Below are 15,693 nucleotides of genomic sequence, written 5' to 3' on the forward strand. Positions count from 1 at the left end.
AGATGAAGGGCAAGTGGACGATGGAGATGATGGAGAAGGATGCTATATAAAGAAGAAGGGCTCCTGATAAAAAGGGAGGAGAAAGAGGATAGAGGAAAAAAAAAAAAAAGTTTTACTGTAACCCTAAGAATTGTAACCAGTATTCAATTTATCATAAGTCTCTTCGGACTTCAGCTTATTTGATTTTTATGTGTATTTTTATGCTGGTTTATATTTGGACGTTGTGATCAACCGTTGTGAGCTTCACAGTCAACCTAACTCTATTATCCACACTCTACAAATTTATTGTTTTGGGTTTGGGCCACAAATCTTAACCCTACAACAACAATTGACACAAAAACTAAAAAATAAAAAAATAAAATATTTATGAATTCACTAAAATTAATCTTAACTCTTTAAATTTCTCAACTCTTTTTAGTGACACAACCCTTTAATCTTAACACACATACGTAGGTGCATGCATGCATACATACATACATAGATACATACACACACATATACATATATATATTTATTTATTTATTTATTGTAGTATTTATTCTATGTAATTAGAAAAATAACTAATAGAATGAATGTATTTATTTTGTTATATTAATTATTTTAAGCATAATAAAATTTTAATATCATTTTTCTAAGTTTTATATGAGAAACAATTGATTTTTTAAAAAAAACTTTTTTTATGTGAGGAATAATTGATTGAAATATGGTATTCTTACTCAAATTATTGTTGTCTTTGCAACAATTGAAACAATGTCTAACAAAAAGGGGAAAAAAAAAAAACTTTACTAACAAAAAATCCAAAATCCAGAATGTAAAAAAAAAAATTAAAGGACATTTGCATTTTTTAGTAGGCATGAAACATACCTATCTATATGAGCCACTACATCATGCAATTTTTAATTTAAAAACACACACATATATAGTATGATCAAATCACTACACTATTTTTAGTGTCTTTATATTTTGTCTATAAAATAATTAAAGATTACCTTTTTTTTTTACAAGGAAAATTATTGAATTTTTTATTTTTATTTTTTATACATCGATAGTTGAGAGAGGGTATATGAATCTCTCTATTGGAAATTGAGGTGCTAACCAGTTAAACTAAATCTTATTGAAATATTGGAGAAAACTAATAATAAGTTACATCGCATATCATGTGGGAACTCAGCTGGTACCACAGTTTAATCTTTTTGTTTAAATCAAAGCTTGAAATGATATGTATCCAACTAACAACATGAAGGTTCATCCAACCTATGGCTAATGCTAACACAACACCAATCCTTGTAAAGAATTAAAAGGGATAAAAAAGAACAAAAACCCATCTATTGAAATCGGAAAATAAATCAGAATCGAAGTGACGCCTTTTCCTTTTTTTTTGTATCAATAGAAGTTAGAATGGGCACAAATTGATCCACATCCCTAACCAAACCAAGGAAAATGAATATTTTCATATACAATAAAGAGAACGTAATGGTGGTTCCATCTCCAAGAAACTTCATAAGGCATAACCACATGTCTATGCACTAGCTGCAGCTTGTTCTTCAGCAACTTCAGATGGAGTAAGAAGGGTACAAATGAGGTTGCGGTCACCATACACATTGTCTATGCGTCCTGGTTAACAAAATCCAAAGAAGTCCAATTAGTATTTAACATTCATTTGTCACTTCAGAATATATGCACATAGCTAATGCATAGGCTTGGTATACCAGTTTGTGCACATTAAATCCATGGGTTTTAGGTTCTATTAGCTATATGGAACATATGCGTAAAGTACAAGACTACAAATACTTCAAAAATTTTCAACATTATCAGACATACCAGTTGAAGGCCAGAACTTAGCAGCTCGCAGCCAAGAAGCAGGGAAGGCGGCATACTCTCTTGAATATGGTTTTGTCCATATATCCTCCATGAGTAGCGATGGTGGATGAGGAGCGCCCTGTGCATATAATTCTCAGTTAATTTTGTTTCAAATACATTTACGTATATGTGCTAATAACCAAGCTATTACATACAAAAAGTATAACTTTGACCTGTGCAACCCCAATTGCAAAGAGTAATTCTATATTTACGTATATGTGCTAATAACCAAGCTATTACATACAAAAAGTATAACTTTGACCTGTTCAACCCCAATTGCAAAGAGTAATTCTATATGGGAAGTGTAAGAAAACTAATGAGGCAGTTTGTGGAGAAACATATTTTGTTTACCTTGAGAACATTGTTATGAATATCAGCTTTCCCATTTTCAATCTGAGCAATTTCTTCTCTAATGGATATTAGAGTGTCACAAAATCTGTCTAACTCTGCCTGTAAAGAAGATAACAATTTGTTCTTAACCAACACAAGAAGATAAGAAAAGGAGGAAGAAAAGGAACAATTGGTGTACCTTGCTTTCACTTTCTGTTGGTTCAATCATCAGTGTCCCTGGAACTGGCCATGACATTGTTGGTCCATGAAAACCATAATCCATAAGACGTTTAGCAACATCTTCAGGCTCTATACCAGCTGTGTTCTGCAATTAAAATGACTCACGGTAAGCCAATGTAAACTTACAGAATTGGGAATCTGTAGGAAGAGTATGATTTGAGATACCTTGAAAGCCCTCAAGTCAATGATGAATTCATGGGCGACTGTTCCATTGACTCCTCGAAAAAGAATGGGGTAGTGGCTCTGTAATGTCCACATCATTATATTAGACTAAGAAAACAATGAACTTCTATTTCATGCTGCGCAAAGCCAAATAAAATTATTTTTCAAAATCAACACATATGTGCAAACATAAAACCAAAAGATAAAAAGGATGATTTAAGAACCTCCAAACGTTTTGCCATGTAGTTTGCATTCAAGATTGCTATCTTTGAGGCTTCAGTGAGGCCCTTAGAACCCATCATGGCTATGTATGTATATGAAATTGGCAAAATAAGTGCAGAACCCCAAGGAGCAGCAGAGATGGTACCAAGAGGTTGAGCCCTTTTTGGTGCTGGAATACCAACTGCCGGTACCTGCAAAGGCAAGGAAAAACATTATTGCGACAGATTGATGAATGTATCTTATAGAATTGCAATCCAAAAGTTGGGAACACATTTTCTAGGATTATCAATGAGAATCTTAAAGCAAGTGGTTCATGTCAGATGCACCAAAAAACCCGGGTGAATAATTATTTTTTCATGTTCAATATACTCAACATGTTTGACAGTTGTTTAAGGGTTTGCATATAGTAGTATCATTCTTCAATCAGAAAGTTAAAATTTTCAGAACAGATTTAAGACTTATTCTAGCGTATTTTGACATCATATGTGATGTGACAGGTTTCTCTTACCACAGGATGTGATGGTAGAAATGGTGCCAAGTGTTCCTTCACGCCAATGGGACCCATACCAGGACCACCTCCTCCATGAGGAATGCAAAATGTTTTATGCAGATTGAGATGGCAAACATCTGCTCCAATCCAACCTGGGCTTGTTAAACCAACCTGTAATGAGGAAAAATAATCTGAAATATCATTAACAAGGAGATGCATATGTTCCTAAAATTAATTAATAGTCACAAACAGCTCAACTCATCTAAGCCATAATTCCAACTGCGGTAGCCAATTTCTCGGATTCATGCATGCAACCTTCTATTTATCTACACTTTGTAAGCCGAAAGACAGGCGAGAGTAGGCTACTTAAATTACTGGAAATTGGATCCAGCTTTGAGGGAAATTTACTAGTTGGAAAGTAAAAGCAATAAGGTGAAGAAGATTTTAATATTGATTTATGAATTACTCTTTGAAACACTCTTCAATCACTTGTAGGATATGAAATGAATTGAGAGGAGAGAGAACAAACCTGTGCATTCATGTTAGCCCCATCCATGTAAACTTGACCTCCATTGTCATGAATAATCTTACATATCTCATCAATGGCTTCTTCATACACACCATGAGTTGAAGGATAGGTAACCTGGAGATGTAGTAAACAATCATGCACTTTGACTGTGTAGTGGAACTTTTGTTAAAGTCTGGTTTTTTTTTTTTTTTTTTTTTTTTTTTTGAAGTAATACAGTTAAGAATGCTGCTAACCATACCATGAGTGCGGATAAATTCTCCCTATTTGCTTCAGCAGCCTCTTTTAACTCATCAATATTAATGTTTCCTTTTGCATCAGTTCCAACAGCAACAATTTTCATTCCACACATAGCAGCACTTGCAGGATTGGTACCATGTGCAGACACAGGTATAATACAAACATTGCGGTGATGGTCTCCTCTGGCCTGCATTTATTATTGACAGATGGGTATGAAAACTAGAAAAAAAGAAGAAGCATTTTTTACAGTGTTAAAAGAACTCAAAAGAAAACAATAATGTGAAGATATGCACTTCTAAAAGGAACAATCAATTTAGGTTTGAAGATTTCAATATACCATATGGTAAGCACGTATGACCATTAGCCCAGCATACTCTCCAGCAGCACCAGCATTGGGTTGTAAAGAGAAAGAGTCAAATCCAGTGATGGTGCACAAGAGTTTGCCCAAGTCATCAAACATTTCCTAAGAAAATGGAAGATAAATGGTCAATATGATGGCTAACCTTTGCCTGCACACATTTGAGATCTCAAAGCGAAGTAAAAGCCACAGAAGAAGTACATTACCTGATATCCCTGGGCTTGTTCAATTGGAGCAAAAGGGTGAATATTAGCAAAGCTAGGCCATGTCACAGGCATCATCTCTGTCGTGGCATTTAGTTTCATTGTACATGATCCTAGAGGAATCATGCTGTGGCACAAGGACAGATCCTTTGATTGTAACCTATGAATGTATCTGAGCAGCTCATGCTCAGTATGATATCTGATAAAAAAAAATAAATAAATAAAAATTGTCAGAGCAGCTCTTGGATTGAAAAGAACAACTACTGAGTCATTAGAGTAGGATTCTACGTGTTAAAGATCGGATGGGTAAGATATGGACTCTCTCTGATAAGCCCAGTTGGGATCAGGGTATCAACCTCTGGTGCAAGAGAGGCAGCACTGAATGTCACCTGACAATTGCAATATGAAACACTTAAAATTGAACAACCAAATAATGGGAATAGTTTCAAACATTTTATCATAAGTAAGAGGGATGGAGGCTCTCACTGGTTTGCCACAAGAAAACACTTCAAAAAGCTGGTCCACATCCTCTAGTGTTGTTGTCTCATCAAAGGAAATAGTAATCTGGAATGCCCAAATAAAATGATTTCTCAATATTACTATCAAATGAAAGCATAAAACAATAGTGATCACAATGTTATCTAAAACCACAATTACCGTGTTTGAATCAACAACCCGCAGATTCATTTCCTTTTTGTAAGCAGCATCAGCAATTGCCTTTGAGTCGGAGCACTTGATCCTCACGGTGTCAAAGAAAGGAAGCCCCTGAACCTCCACTGTGCCAAGCTTCTTCAGGCCACATACAAATGTTGCAGCAAGACCATGAACTCTCTGAGCAATGGTCTTGAGTCCTTCAGGCCCGTGATAGACAGCATACATGGCAGCCATATTTGCAAGTAATGCCTAAAATTCAAAAAATCTTTTCCTTTAATAATAAGCATAGTCTGCAATTTAAACCTTCAGGTTCCAAGTTTTTCTTTTTTATATGAAAAACAAGCAAAGGGAATATAAAGGCACTTATGTTATTCAACAAGGTATGCATCATTGTGATAGTATTATTTCCGAAGGCTGCACATTCAAACATATGACAACAAATAAAATTTGAAATCAATGATCACTCACTTCTCCACAAATATAGTCACAATATCAGTTATCCAAAATTAGCACTTAACCTTTTTGCGGATTCAAATTATCACTATATTTATTCCTTTTTTACTTCTTTGCACTGAACTGAAGAGTTGCAAACTTAAAATAATTTATCATCTACTTGAAAATTATACTAATTCTAAATATGCAAGGCAGCCTAAATCAAAACCATAAGTTTGACCGACTGGATAAATAAAACTATCAAACCTGCGCAGTACAGATATTGCTAGTGGCTTTATCTCTCCGGATATGCTGCTCCCTAGTCTGCATTGCCATTCGGAGTGCAGGCTTTCCCGTAGAATCGATACTAACGCCAATAATTCTCCCAGGCATCATCCTCTTATACTCCTGTGAAGTAGCTAAGAATGCAGCATGGGGACCCCCATAACCCATTGGCACACCAAACCTCTGAGCTGACCCAACAGCAATATCAGCACCCAATTCGCCAGGTGCCTTCAAAATAGTCAATGCTAGAAGATCAGTTGCCATAACCACCTTAACCCCTTTAGCATGTGCATTCTTTATAAGCTCCTCATAATCCAAAACCTCGCCTTGTGTCCCTGGATACTGAACCAAAACCCCACAAACATCATTGGATTCATAATCAAACTCCTTAACATCCTTAACAACCACTTTAAGACCAAACCCACCAGCTCTAGTCTCGCAAACATCAATGGTCTGAGGGTGACAATTATTAGCAATCAGAAATGTCTTCTTTTTACCCTTTTGGATGTTATTACACATGGCCATTGCCTCTGCCGCCGCGGTTGCTTCATCGAGCAATGAAGCATTGGACATTGGCAATCCAGTAAGGTCAGAGACCATGGTTTGGTAATTGAGCAAAGACTCAAGCCTGCCCTGAGATATCTCAGCCTGGTAAGGTGTATACTGTGTATACCAACCTGGGTTTTCCATGATGTTCCTTAAAATCACAGGAGGGACATATGTGTTATAATAGCCCATCCCAATGAAGGACTTGAAAATCTTGTTCTTTGAAGCCAAATTTTTCATGTGCTCTATCATTTGGCTCTCTGTCAATCCCTCATCGAACTTGGTAAAGTCCATCGACCCAATACGGATTGACTTGGGGACTGTGGCATCAATGAGAGAATCGAGGCTTTGGAAGCCACAAAGTTGAGCCATTTTGGTTTGTTCATCTGAGGTTGCAGAGTTATGGCGGCGAGGAAAAGTGTCACTGGGTTTAAGTGAATCCATGGATATGGATCTGATTTGAGAGTTAAGAGAAAATCCATTTGGAATTGAGGCACTGGTTTGAAATAGTGAGCGAGAGTTTGCAAGGATCGAGGGAGCTAGAGATGAGAAATACCTTGAGGTTGAAACAGAGTATGTAAAAACAGGGGAAGGAGGAGAAGAAGAAGAAGGACGTGGGTGTTTTGATTCGGACACGAGTCGTCGGAGAAACGCCTGGTTGGCGAGCCGACGAGCACGGTCCATGAATCAGAAATAGAGTCAAACAGAGGAATGTGGAAGTTGGTGAATGAAAAGAGAGAAACAGAGGAAACAGAGGATATGGACTCTACTAGTAAATATTTGGGCTATCTTAAGTTATTTTGCATGAAATGAAAGTGGGATTTTTTTTTTTTTTTTTTTGGGAGAAAGAAATGAAAGTGGGAATTGGTGAGAGAAAGAGAGAGATATAAATGTGTTTATATAACAGTAAAGTTCTTGTATACGAAAGTGGGGGATTGGGGGTTGGTGGTTGGTATTATTTTTTCTCTTTCACATAACAATTCTATTTAAATATTCATAATTTAAAAAAAAAAATTGTATATAAATAAAGAGGAAGTATATATAAACTCAAGCATCCTTTGAATTGGAATCAAGGATATAGAGAGAGTTCTAATGTGTGACAACATTTTCATGATAAGTTAAAAGTGTTAGTAGATTATAAATCAAAATAAAATAAAATAATATTTCAAACCACTATCACTTAAATTGAGACTTTTCTTAAAATATTGTGATATTTTATTATATTTGTGCACAACTTTTTTTTTTAATGGATATTTGTACACAATTTATTTGTTGTGAAAATATTATGATATGTCAAAAAAGGCTTATTGTAATTATAGATTTTTTGTTGTTGTTAATTTTATATCAATTACTAATACTTTATTTTTAATGCAGGTGATAATTAAAATTAATTGATGGAATGATGCTATTTTGGAGTGATTAATTGTAGCAATAGCAAAGAATATGCATGCATTCCTCCACTTTTTTTATTTTTTATTTTTTTATACAAGATAGATTTTTAATCTATCATAATTTAAGAGTATATATATGTGTGAAACTATTTTCTATATACTTGAACCTCGATATTCTCTTTCACACCTTTACAAATATTTATACATATGAGTTGACATCACAATAAAGATGAGCTATGTTGCACACTTGCACTTTTCCACTCTTTGCTAGCTGTCATTGCAATTTATTTTCTCATCTGACTATCTATATTTTCTCGGACCATATTTGTGAGATCCTCAGAGAATCTCTGCATCTCTTTGGAATCATGGGGAGTTGGTAGCATGCGCAGGTCAAAAGATTCGGTGCCCGTTAATCATAAAGCGCACACGCTTCTACCAAACTTGGCAAGCATGTGACCAATTCACGGGATTGGCTCTGCTTTGATCTCTCTGTCAGTGCAGAATTTTGTCACATCTGCCAAGTTTTCGTTTTAAAGAAAGTGGTACCAAAATTCTAGTACACCACAACTTTCTGAAGGTGAGACTTGACTTGTGAGTTGTGAACTTGTGATTCATTGTTATAAGAATTTATCATTTACATTATTATTATTATTATTATTATTATTATTATTATTATTTTAAATCTAATGAAGATGTCCTTGATGCAAAAAATAACATATGTTGGCGACCTTTTATTTTAAAATTTTATCAGCCAACACATTTATTTACATATACTTAGCATTTATACTTAGGGAAGCCAATTGTGGTGCACAATTTTTTTTTTTTTAAGGATTATATATATCCTACTAAGTGGTTGCCCAAAAATTTTACAAATTTTAAAACTAAGGAAATAAAATCATTTATTGTTGAATAAAAATAAATCATTATTTTTTATAATTAATTAAGTAATTCATTAAAACCTTTATCCTTTTTTTGTTGATGTAATTAAAACATTTACTTATAGGTGGAAATTTAAATGAATATTGAATAGTATCTATTTCACTTTTAAAAAAGAGTAATACATATAACAAATTAAAAGATAATGAGGAAGATTAAATAAAAGAATTCTCATCAAATGTGTCACATGATAGAATCTCATACTTTCATATAGGAAGTTCCTGTTTTATATATATACAATTTTACTTTTGCTTATTGTTTGAGTTTTTAACTTGAACAAACTTTAAGATTCTCAACCATCTTTGATGTTGAATGAATATCTTTTTTTGGCTAAGACAGCGGAATTTGATTAACTATTATATTTTAAAAGTCAAAAATATTCAAAATAAATTTTAAAGTTTTAAAATTTTCAAATAAACAATAAATTAAAAAAAAAATCCTAAATTAAAACCATACACCTCTTTATAGTGTGTGGGGTAACACAATCTATTTGTCCGCTTTAGAGGGCAGGCCACAGGCATGCTTAGAGTGCAACGTCTTGAGCTTCTATCCCTTGCACGGCTTTGTCCTCTTTGTGAGTGTGGAAGGCATGCCTAAGTATGCCTTCCACACTCGCAAAGAAGACAAAGCCGTGCAGGAGATAGAAGCTCAGGATGTTGCACTCTAAGCATGCCTGTGGCCTATTCTCTAAAGCAGACAATCCCACAGTGATGTTATTGATAGAAAATTTTTTAATAAATAAAGCAAGTTTGTGTGGTTATTTCAATACATAAATCTATTATATTTGAAAATTAGTTCACTCTATCACTCTTGATGTGATTAAAAAAAAAAAAAAAACACTTAAATGTCATTTTGTTTAAACACTTTTCATTAACAACGTCACGTAAAATGAGTTTATGGTTTGAATTATACGTATTTGAAAGTTTAGAGTTTATTTTGAGATTTTTGAAATGTGAGGTTTAATTTTAAACTGCCCATAAATAATAGAATTGAAAATGTAATTTATCCATTAATCATTTGTGTACATCATGCTAATGTGTGAGCGTTAGTATAATTGCTCCAAATAACATGTACAAGATGAAATTCACATGTTTATAAAATATGGCAGTTCATTGGTTGGGTGGGTGATGCTAACATTCTCCAAATAATAATAAGGATGCTACGTACTGATGATGCAAATTACTTACCAACCAAGCACCCTAGCCAGAATCAATCAACCTTGAAATTTCTTAGGAAACTCAGCAATATGAGACTATCTAAATAGAGTAATGTTATGTACACAAAAAATTTGACAATAATTTTTATATCAATTAAGTTGATAAGTTTTTATAGATTTTCATCTGAGCCTACCACTGACATCACATTTTCATATACCATTAACAATTTGTCACGTTAACATATCTTAAGTTTTTGTCAAATTTGTTGTGTCTATAAAGCCCAAGTATTTAGGTATTAGTCAATTCATATCTAAGAAACTATACTTTAGGTGTGGAACAACAAGAGCAAATGAATCCACATAAAAATCAAAGTCTTTTTATTTTTTTTATTACTATAATTTTAAATAATAATAGTCAATTGCAAATCATAAATTAATAAAGACTCAGTCTACTTACACAAAGAATTTCACCAAAGATTTCACAAAGCCTTGAGTATCTTGTTACCTTACATATGGCCCTCGAAAATTTGAACTCAAATTCAAATCATGGACTCAATACCAAGAGACATCAAATATTTTGAAATTTTGGGTCTAAAAGAGTTACTATAAAATTAAATGGTCATCTTACATGCCACAACCCTTCCTTTAGATAGAAAAAGCATATTATGAAATAGTTTCAAGAAATCTATCCTTTATAGTATATGTAGGTTTAATATCTATGAGTTCCACGTATTATGAGATGGTAATCTCATAAAATATTCTTTAAACACCAAAATTTCTAAATTTTTTTATTAATTATTCAATCAAATTTTTATAATTCTCATGTAACAAATTTGAGTTATTATCCAAATCCTTTGCTATTTTTATAGGCATTCAGCAGCACCAACTTTTAATCTGAAAGAAGAAAAATCTAAGTTGCTTAGTATTTTCCTAGAGCACAGTACTAACACTTAAAAAATCAAAAGCAGTTGGTGTAGGATAAATGCTTCTGTCCTACCTTTGTCTCCGCCGGCCTGACTAGTCAATAAAACATTATACTTTAAGCACAAGGAGTTATTTTTCACCAACCACAAGTACCAACCAATTTGTGTCTGCGTTTGTCATATCACAACTCACAAGCCAATAATAAATGACCAAGCTGAACAACCAATGGTATTATTAGTGTTTAACTAGTTTTGGAAGTCATAGGTGCTTAAGAAGATGCCAGGATAATTTGTGGTTCCAAACTTATAAGCATTGGCCCCAAATTTACCTAAAAATAAATGTTCAATCAATAGTTTCTAATTAGTAGAACATCCCAACAACAACAATCAAAGTATTTAGTCCTACTAAATCTCACATTGATTGTCAACTTCTCTTCATCCTCCCTTTTTCTGGCGCTGCGATAGGTTGTGAATAAAATGTTTGCCACTAAGCACAAACAAATGCGGAGACACGTCTTTTTTTTTTTTTTGAAGGAAGAGACACATCTTTTAGTATGATAATACAAAAGAATAATAATAATAATGGCTTTTGGCTATTTACAATTTATTGACTACAATAATGGCTATTAACTATTTACAATATTTGTCTTGCACTAGTTGATTATAAGAGTCTGTTCACCATATACAATTGTTCCTTTACTGTTTGCAAAAGGGTCCATAACACTTCTCGCATGCTTATCTTTATCTCCCCATTCTAAATGTCATCAGATTTTGCGCCAATCAAGGGCGGTGAGTCTCACCATTTTGAAACAGTTAAGGAATCTAGGAGGAGGAGGAGGAGGAGGAGGAGGAGGAGGGTGGGTGGGGGTTTAATTTGCCTGCCTAGAAATTCCGAAGGTTATTAATTTGTCTTGTAATCGATTTGCTATATTCAATTCTCACCCTTTTTCTTCTGCTCGCATCTTTAGAGTTTTTTTTTTTTTTTTTTCCTATAACTTTTTTCTTTCTTTTTTGATGGATTTCCATTTATGCATTTCCTTTTTCCATTTATATAATAAGTTAATAAGTATTGGATTTTTTTTAGAATCAAACACACATAAGGGAGAAGAAATGATGTTTCAACACAAAGACACAATACAAATTTCACTCAAAAGTCATGATAACTTTTAAGGGAAGGTATAGTTTATTTTTTTATATGCAAACTTCATTTATAAAAGAAAAAGGAAATCATTTATATTTTAACAATGTTTTCTAAAGGCTCAAAACCTACAAAAGAAAAGCAAATGTTGAAATAAAATAAATAAAGCAAAACAAGTTTTATTTGGAAACATTAAAAAAAAAAATTTATTACATTTGAAGTAATAAAAAAAAAATAAAAGAATCACTAAATTCTAATGTTATAATTTATCTTCCTCAATAAAATTTGTGTATAATTAATAAAATATAATTATTAGATAATAAATTCAAAAATTTAGAATTGTTTTCAAGTTAAAATTTGAATTTTCAAGAGCATATAAGTTCGCAATTTTGTTTGTAATATAGTACAAAATTGATCATTTAATATGTCTAAATACTAGTATCTCTTTTCTTTTTTTGCTTTTTTAGAGAATCGTAAGTGAATTTTGAATTTTAAAAAATAAATCACAAAATATCCAGTTTTTTTTTTTGATAAGAAATACTCTCATTTTATTAAGTAGCAAAACAGTACATAGCATCTTGCGAAACTGAAGATGCAAGGAAAGGTGGACACTCTTCCATCCAAGTTACAAAAGAGTCAATATTCTTCGCAAAAGTAGCTAAAGTATGAGTTGGTCTATTTCCTTGTCGCCTCACGTGGGATGATTGGAAAGTACGAAACATAGGAAATCTTGAACAGAAACTTGAGACCACGGTAGAGATAGAGACTAGGACGTTCGTGGGGTTCTCCATAGCATGGAAAACCAGCATGGAATCTGACTCGAAGATGACATCTTTGACTCCTATGTCCCATGCAAAAATAGTGGCTTCATCCATTGCCTTTGCTTCTGCCTCCAGAGGATCCAACGGGAGAGGAAGGCGTTTGCTTAAGGCTGCGACAACAGATCCAAGGTGGTCCCTAATAATCACACCGACGCCAATCATGCCAAGCTGAGAGAAGACTACAGCATCTATGTTAACCTTGTACTAGGGAAACACAGGTGGGACCCAACGACCATCCATGGCTTCTTTGAGCAAATGGGCCGTAGGTGTGCAAGCTGAAAGTCATGTAATATGGAGCGAGCTCGTCTCAGAATTGCTTGCGGAGTTTGTCTTACTTCACCTAGGCGGGTTTTGTTTCGGTTGAACCATGCACTCCATGCTATTGTGACTACCAGTTCGATAAGTGTGGTGTCCATGTGCTGTTTGAAGAGTAGATACTAGATGAGGTCCATGAAAGGCCTATGAATGATCCCATTTCTCTCTAGTGGTATGTCTGAGAGGGTCCAAATTTCCTCAGCAACATTGCATTCCCAAAATAAATGTCCAACCGTTTCTGGTGCTAGTGTGCAAGCCTCACAGGTGGGGTCGTCGATAACCCGTCTATGGTAGAGGTTGGCTTTTGTGGGAAGTATGTTGTTGCATGCTTTCCACGTAAAATTTTTTATCTTGTTGAGTATGTGCAAATTCCAAATGTGGCGCCAAAATTGAGCTTGCTCATTGCTCTGAGATGTCTCAGCTGAGGTAGAAAGCTGGGTGATAGTCCTTGCAACTTTGTATGCACTGTTGATAGTGAAACGCCCCCTAGGAGTGAAGCCCCAAATCATGCGGTCCTTTGGCTTGTGGCGGCTCAAAGGAATGCTTAGGATGGATGTGGCATCTTCATGGAAGAAAACCTGGTTGATCAGGTTTAGATTCCACTCACCACTTTCTTGGTCCATGAGAGAATCCACTGTAGTATTTACAGGCAGTAAGGTCGAGGGTGTGTGGACATGGAAAGTGGAGGGTCTTGGCAGCCAACGATCCGTCCACACTCCAATGGACTTGTCATCTCCTACCTGCCAGCGGTAGCCTGATTGCATAACAGACTGAGCAGCCAAAATGCTTTGCCATGCAAACGATGGTTTCGTGCCTAACTCCGCATGTAGGAAATCTGTATTTGGAAAATAGTGGGCTTTAAGTACTTTATGGACCAAAGAGTTGCTGTTCATCTGTAAACGCTAGCCTTGTTTAGTTAAGAGAGCCAGGTTAAAAGCCTTGAGGTCTCGGAAACCCAATCCCCCTTCTTCCTTTGGTGTGCACATCCTGTCCCAGCTCAGCCATGCCATTTTATTTTTACCTTCTTTTTGGCCCTACCAAAATCTTCGAATCATCCCAGGCAATTCATCGTATAAGGAGTCTAGAAGTTTGAAGAGACTCATTGTGTATGTGGGAATGGCATGTGCAACTGCCTTGATGAGAACTTCTTTACCTGTTTGGGATAACAACTTTTTTTTCCAGCCCGAAAGTTTGTTGTCCAGCTTTTCCTTCAAAGATCTGAAGGTGTGTTTTTTGGATCTGCCCACTAAGGATGGCAGGTCCAAATAAGTCTCATGCTGTCTGATCACCTTTGCTCCAAAGCGAAGTTTTATCTCTTCTTGTGTGGCCCATGGGGTATTTCTGCTAAAGAAAAGAGCAGTTTTCTCCTTATTTAGCTGTTGGCTCGAGGCTTGCTCATATATAGTTAAAAGATGCTCAAGATGGTTGCATTGTTCCAGGGTTGCTTGGCAAAAAATGATGCTGTCATCAACAAAGAATAGATGAGAGATTCTCAGTCCAAGTGGGCAAGCTGATACACCCCAAAGTTGTCCAGCAACTATAGACTGGTTTAGAAGAGCTGAGAGTCCCTCTACACAGAAAAGAAACAAGAAGGGAGAAATAGGGTCCCTTTGTCTCAAACCCCTAGAAGGGATTGTGTGAACTCGGGGTTTCTCGTTAATCCTGATGAATATGTAACAGAGGTAATACATTGCATTATAAGTTTCACCCACTTATCATTGAAACCCATTTTTTGCATAATTTTCTCCAGGCAGCCTCATTCAACATGATCAAAGGCCTTACTCATATCTAGCTTTAAGGCCATCTCACCAATCTTACCACTCCTTTTTTGATTAAGGAGGTGCATAGTTTCAAAGGCAACAATAATATTGTCTGTGATGAGGCGGTCAGACATGAAAGCACTTTGGTTTTCACTTACAATATGGGGCAAGAAGCGCTTCAGCCGATTAGCAATGACTTGGAGGTGAGTCTAGAAATAACATTATAGAGACTTATTGGTCTGTCTTGAGTTACTCTCGTGGGATTTTTGGTCTTTGGAATGAGAACAATATGTGTTTCATTAAAATTTGGAGGAATAATACCTAAGTTCAAGAAATCCAGAACAGTTTTGGTGACACATTCCCTAGTAAGAGACCAAAAATGTTGATAAAAGAGAGGGGGCATACCATCGGGACCTGGAGATTTTTTTGGATGCATATGTTTAAGAGCTTTGTGGACTTCATCAGCTGTGAAAGTCTGGGTGAGGAAGGTATTCATCTCGTCTGTGACCACAGGTTGGACTGCATCAACCAGGACTGAGGTATCAGTAGGCCCATTGGAGCGAAAGATGGTCTCAAAAAAATCTAGAATGATGTTCTCAGTAGTGTGATCATCCTCCTGCCATTGCCCCGTTGCATCACAAATGTCCCGAATGGAGTTTCTATCTTTCCGATTTGATGCTTTTTGATGAAAGAAGGAAGTGTTCC

General features: G+C 35.2%; 1 protein-coding gene across 1 annotated transcript; it reads right to left on the reverse strand.

The window, feature by feature from the left end:
• Positions 1 to 1,304: 1,304 nt before the first annotated feature.
• On the reverse strand, positions 1,305 to 7,404 carry LOC112025641 (glycine dehydrogenase (decarboxylating), mitochondrial). The gene is made up of 15 exons (XM_024058311.2): positions 5,985 to 7,404; positions 5,289 to 5,534; positions 5,118 to 5,195; positions 4,920 to 5,020; positions 4,635 to 4,830; positions 4,408 to 4,533; positions 4,072 to 4,257; positions 3,834 to 3,947; positions 3,323 to 3,475; positions 2,817 to 3,005; positions 2,596 to 2,673; positions 2,390 to 2,515; positions 2,212 to 2,310; positions 1,822 to 1,939; positions 1,305 to 1,614 (listed from the first exon to the last, which is right to left on the reverse strand). The coding sequence occupies exons 1-15, from the start codon at positions 7,230 to 7,232 to the stop codon at positions 1,520 to 1,522; spliced, it is 3,153 nt and encodes a 1,050-aa protein (XP_023914079.1). The 5' UTR covers positions 7,233 to 7,404; the 3' UTR covers positions 1,305 to 1,519.
• Positions 7,405 to 15,693: the final 8,289 nt, after the last annotated feature.

Source organism: Quercus suber, unplaced genomic scaffold, assembly GCF_002906115.3.
Source record: "Quercus suber isolate HL8 unplaced genomic scaffold, Cork oak 2.0 scaffold_283, whole genome shotgun sequence".
Classification (NCBI taxonomy): domain Eukaryota; kingdom Viridiplantae; phylum Streptophyta; class Magnoliopsida; order Fagales; family Fagaceae; genus Quercus; species Quercus suber.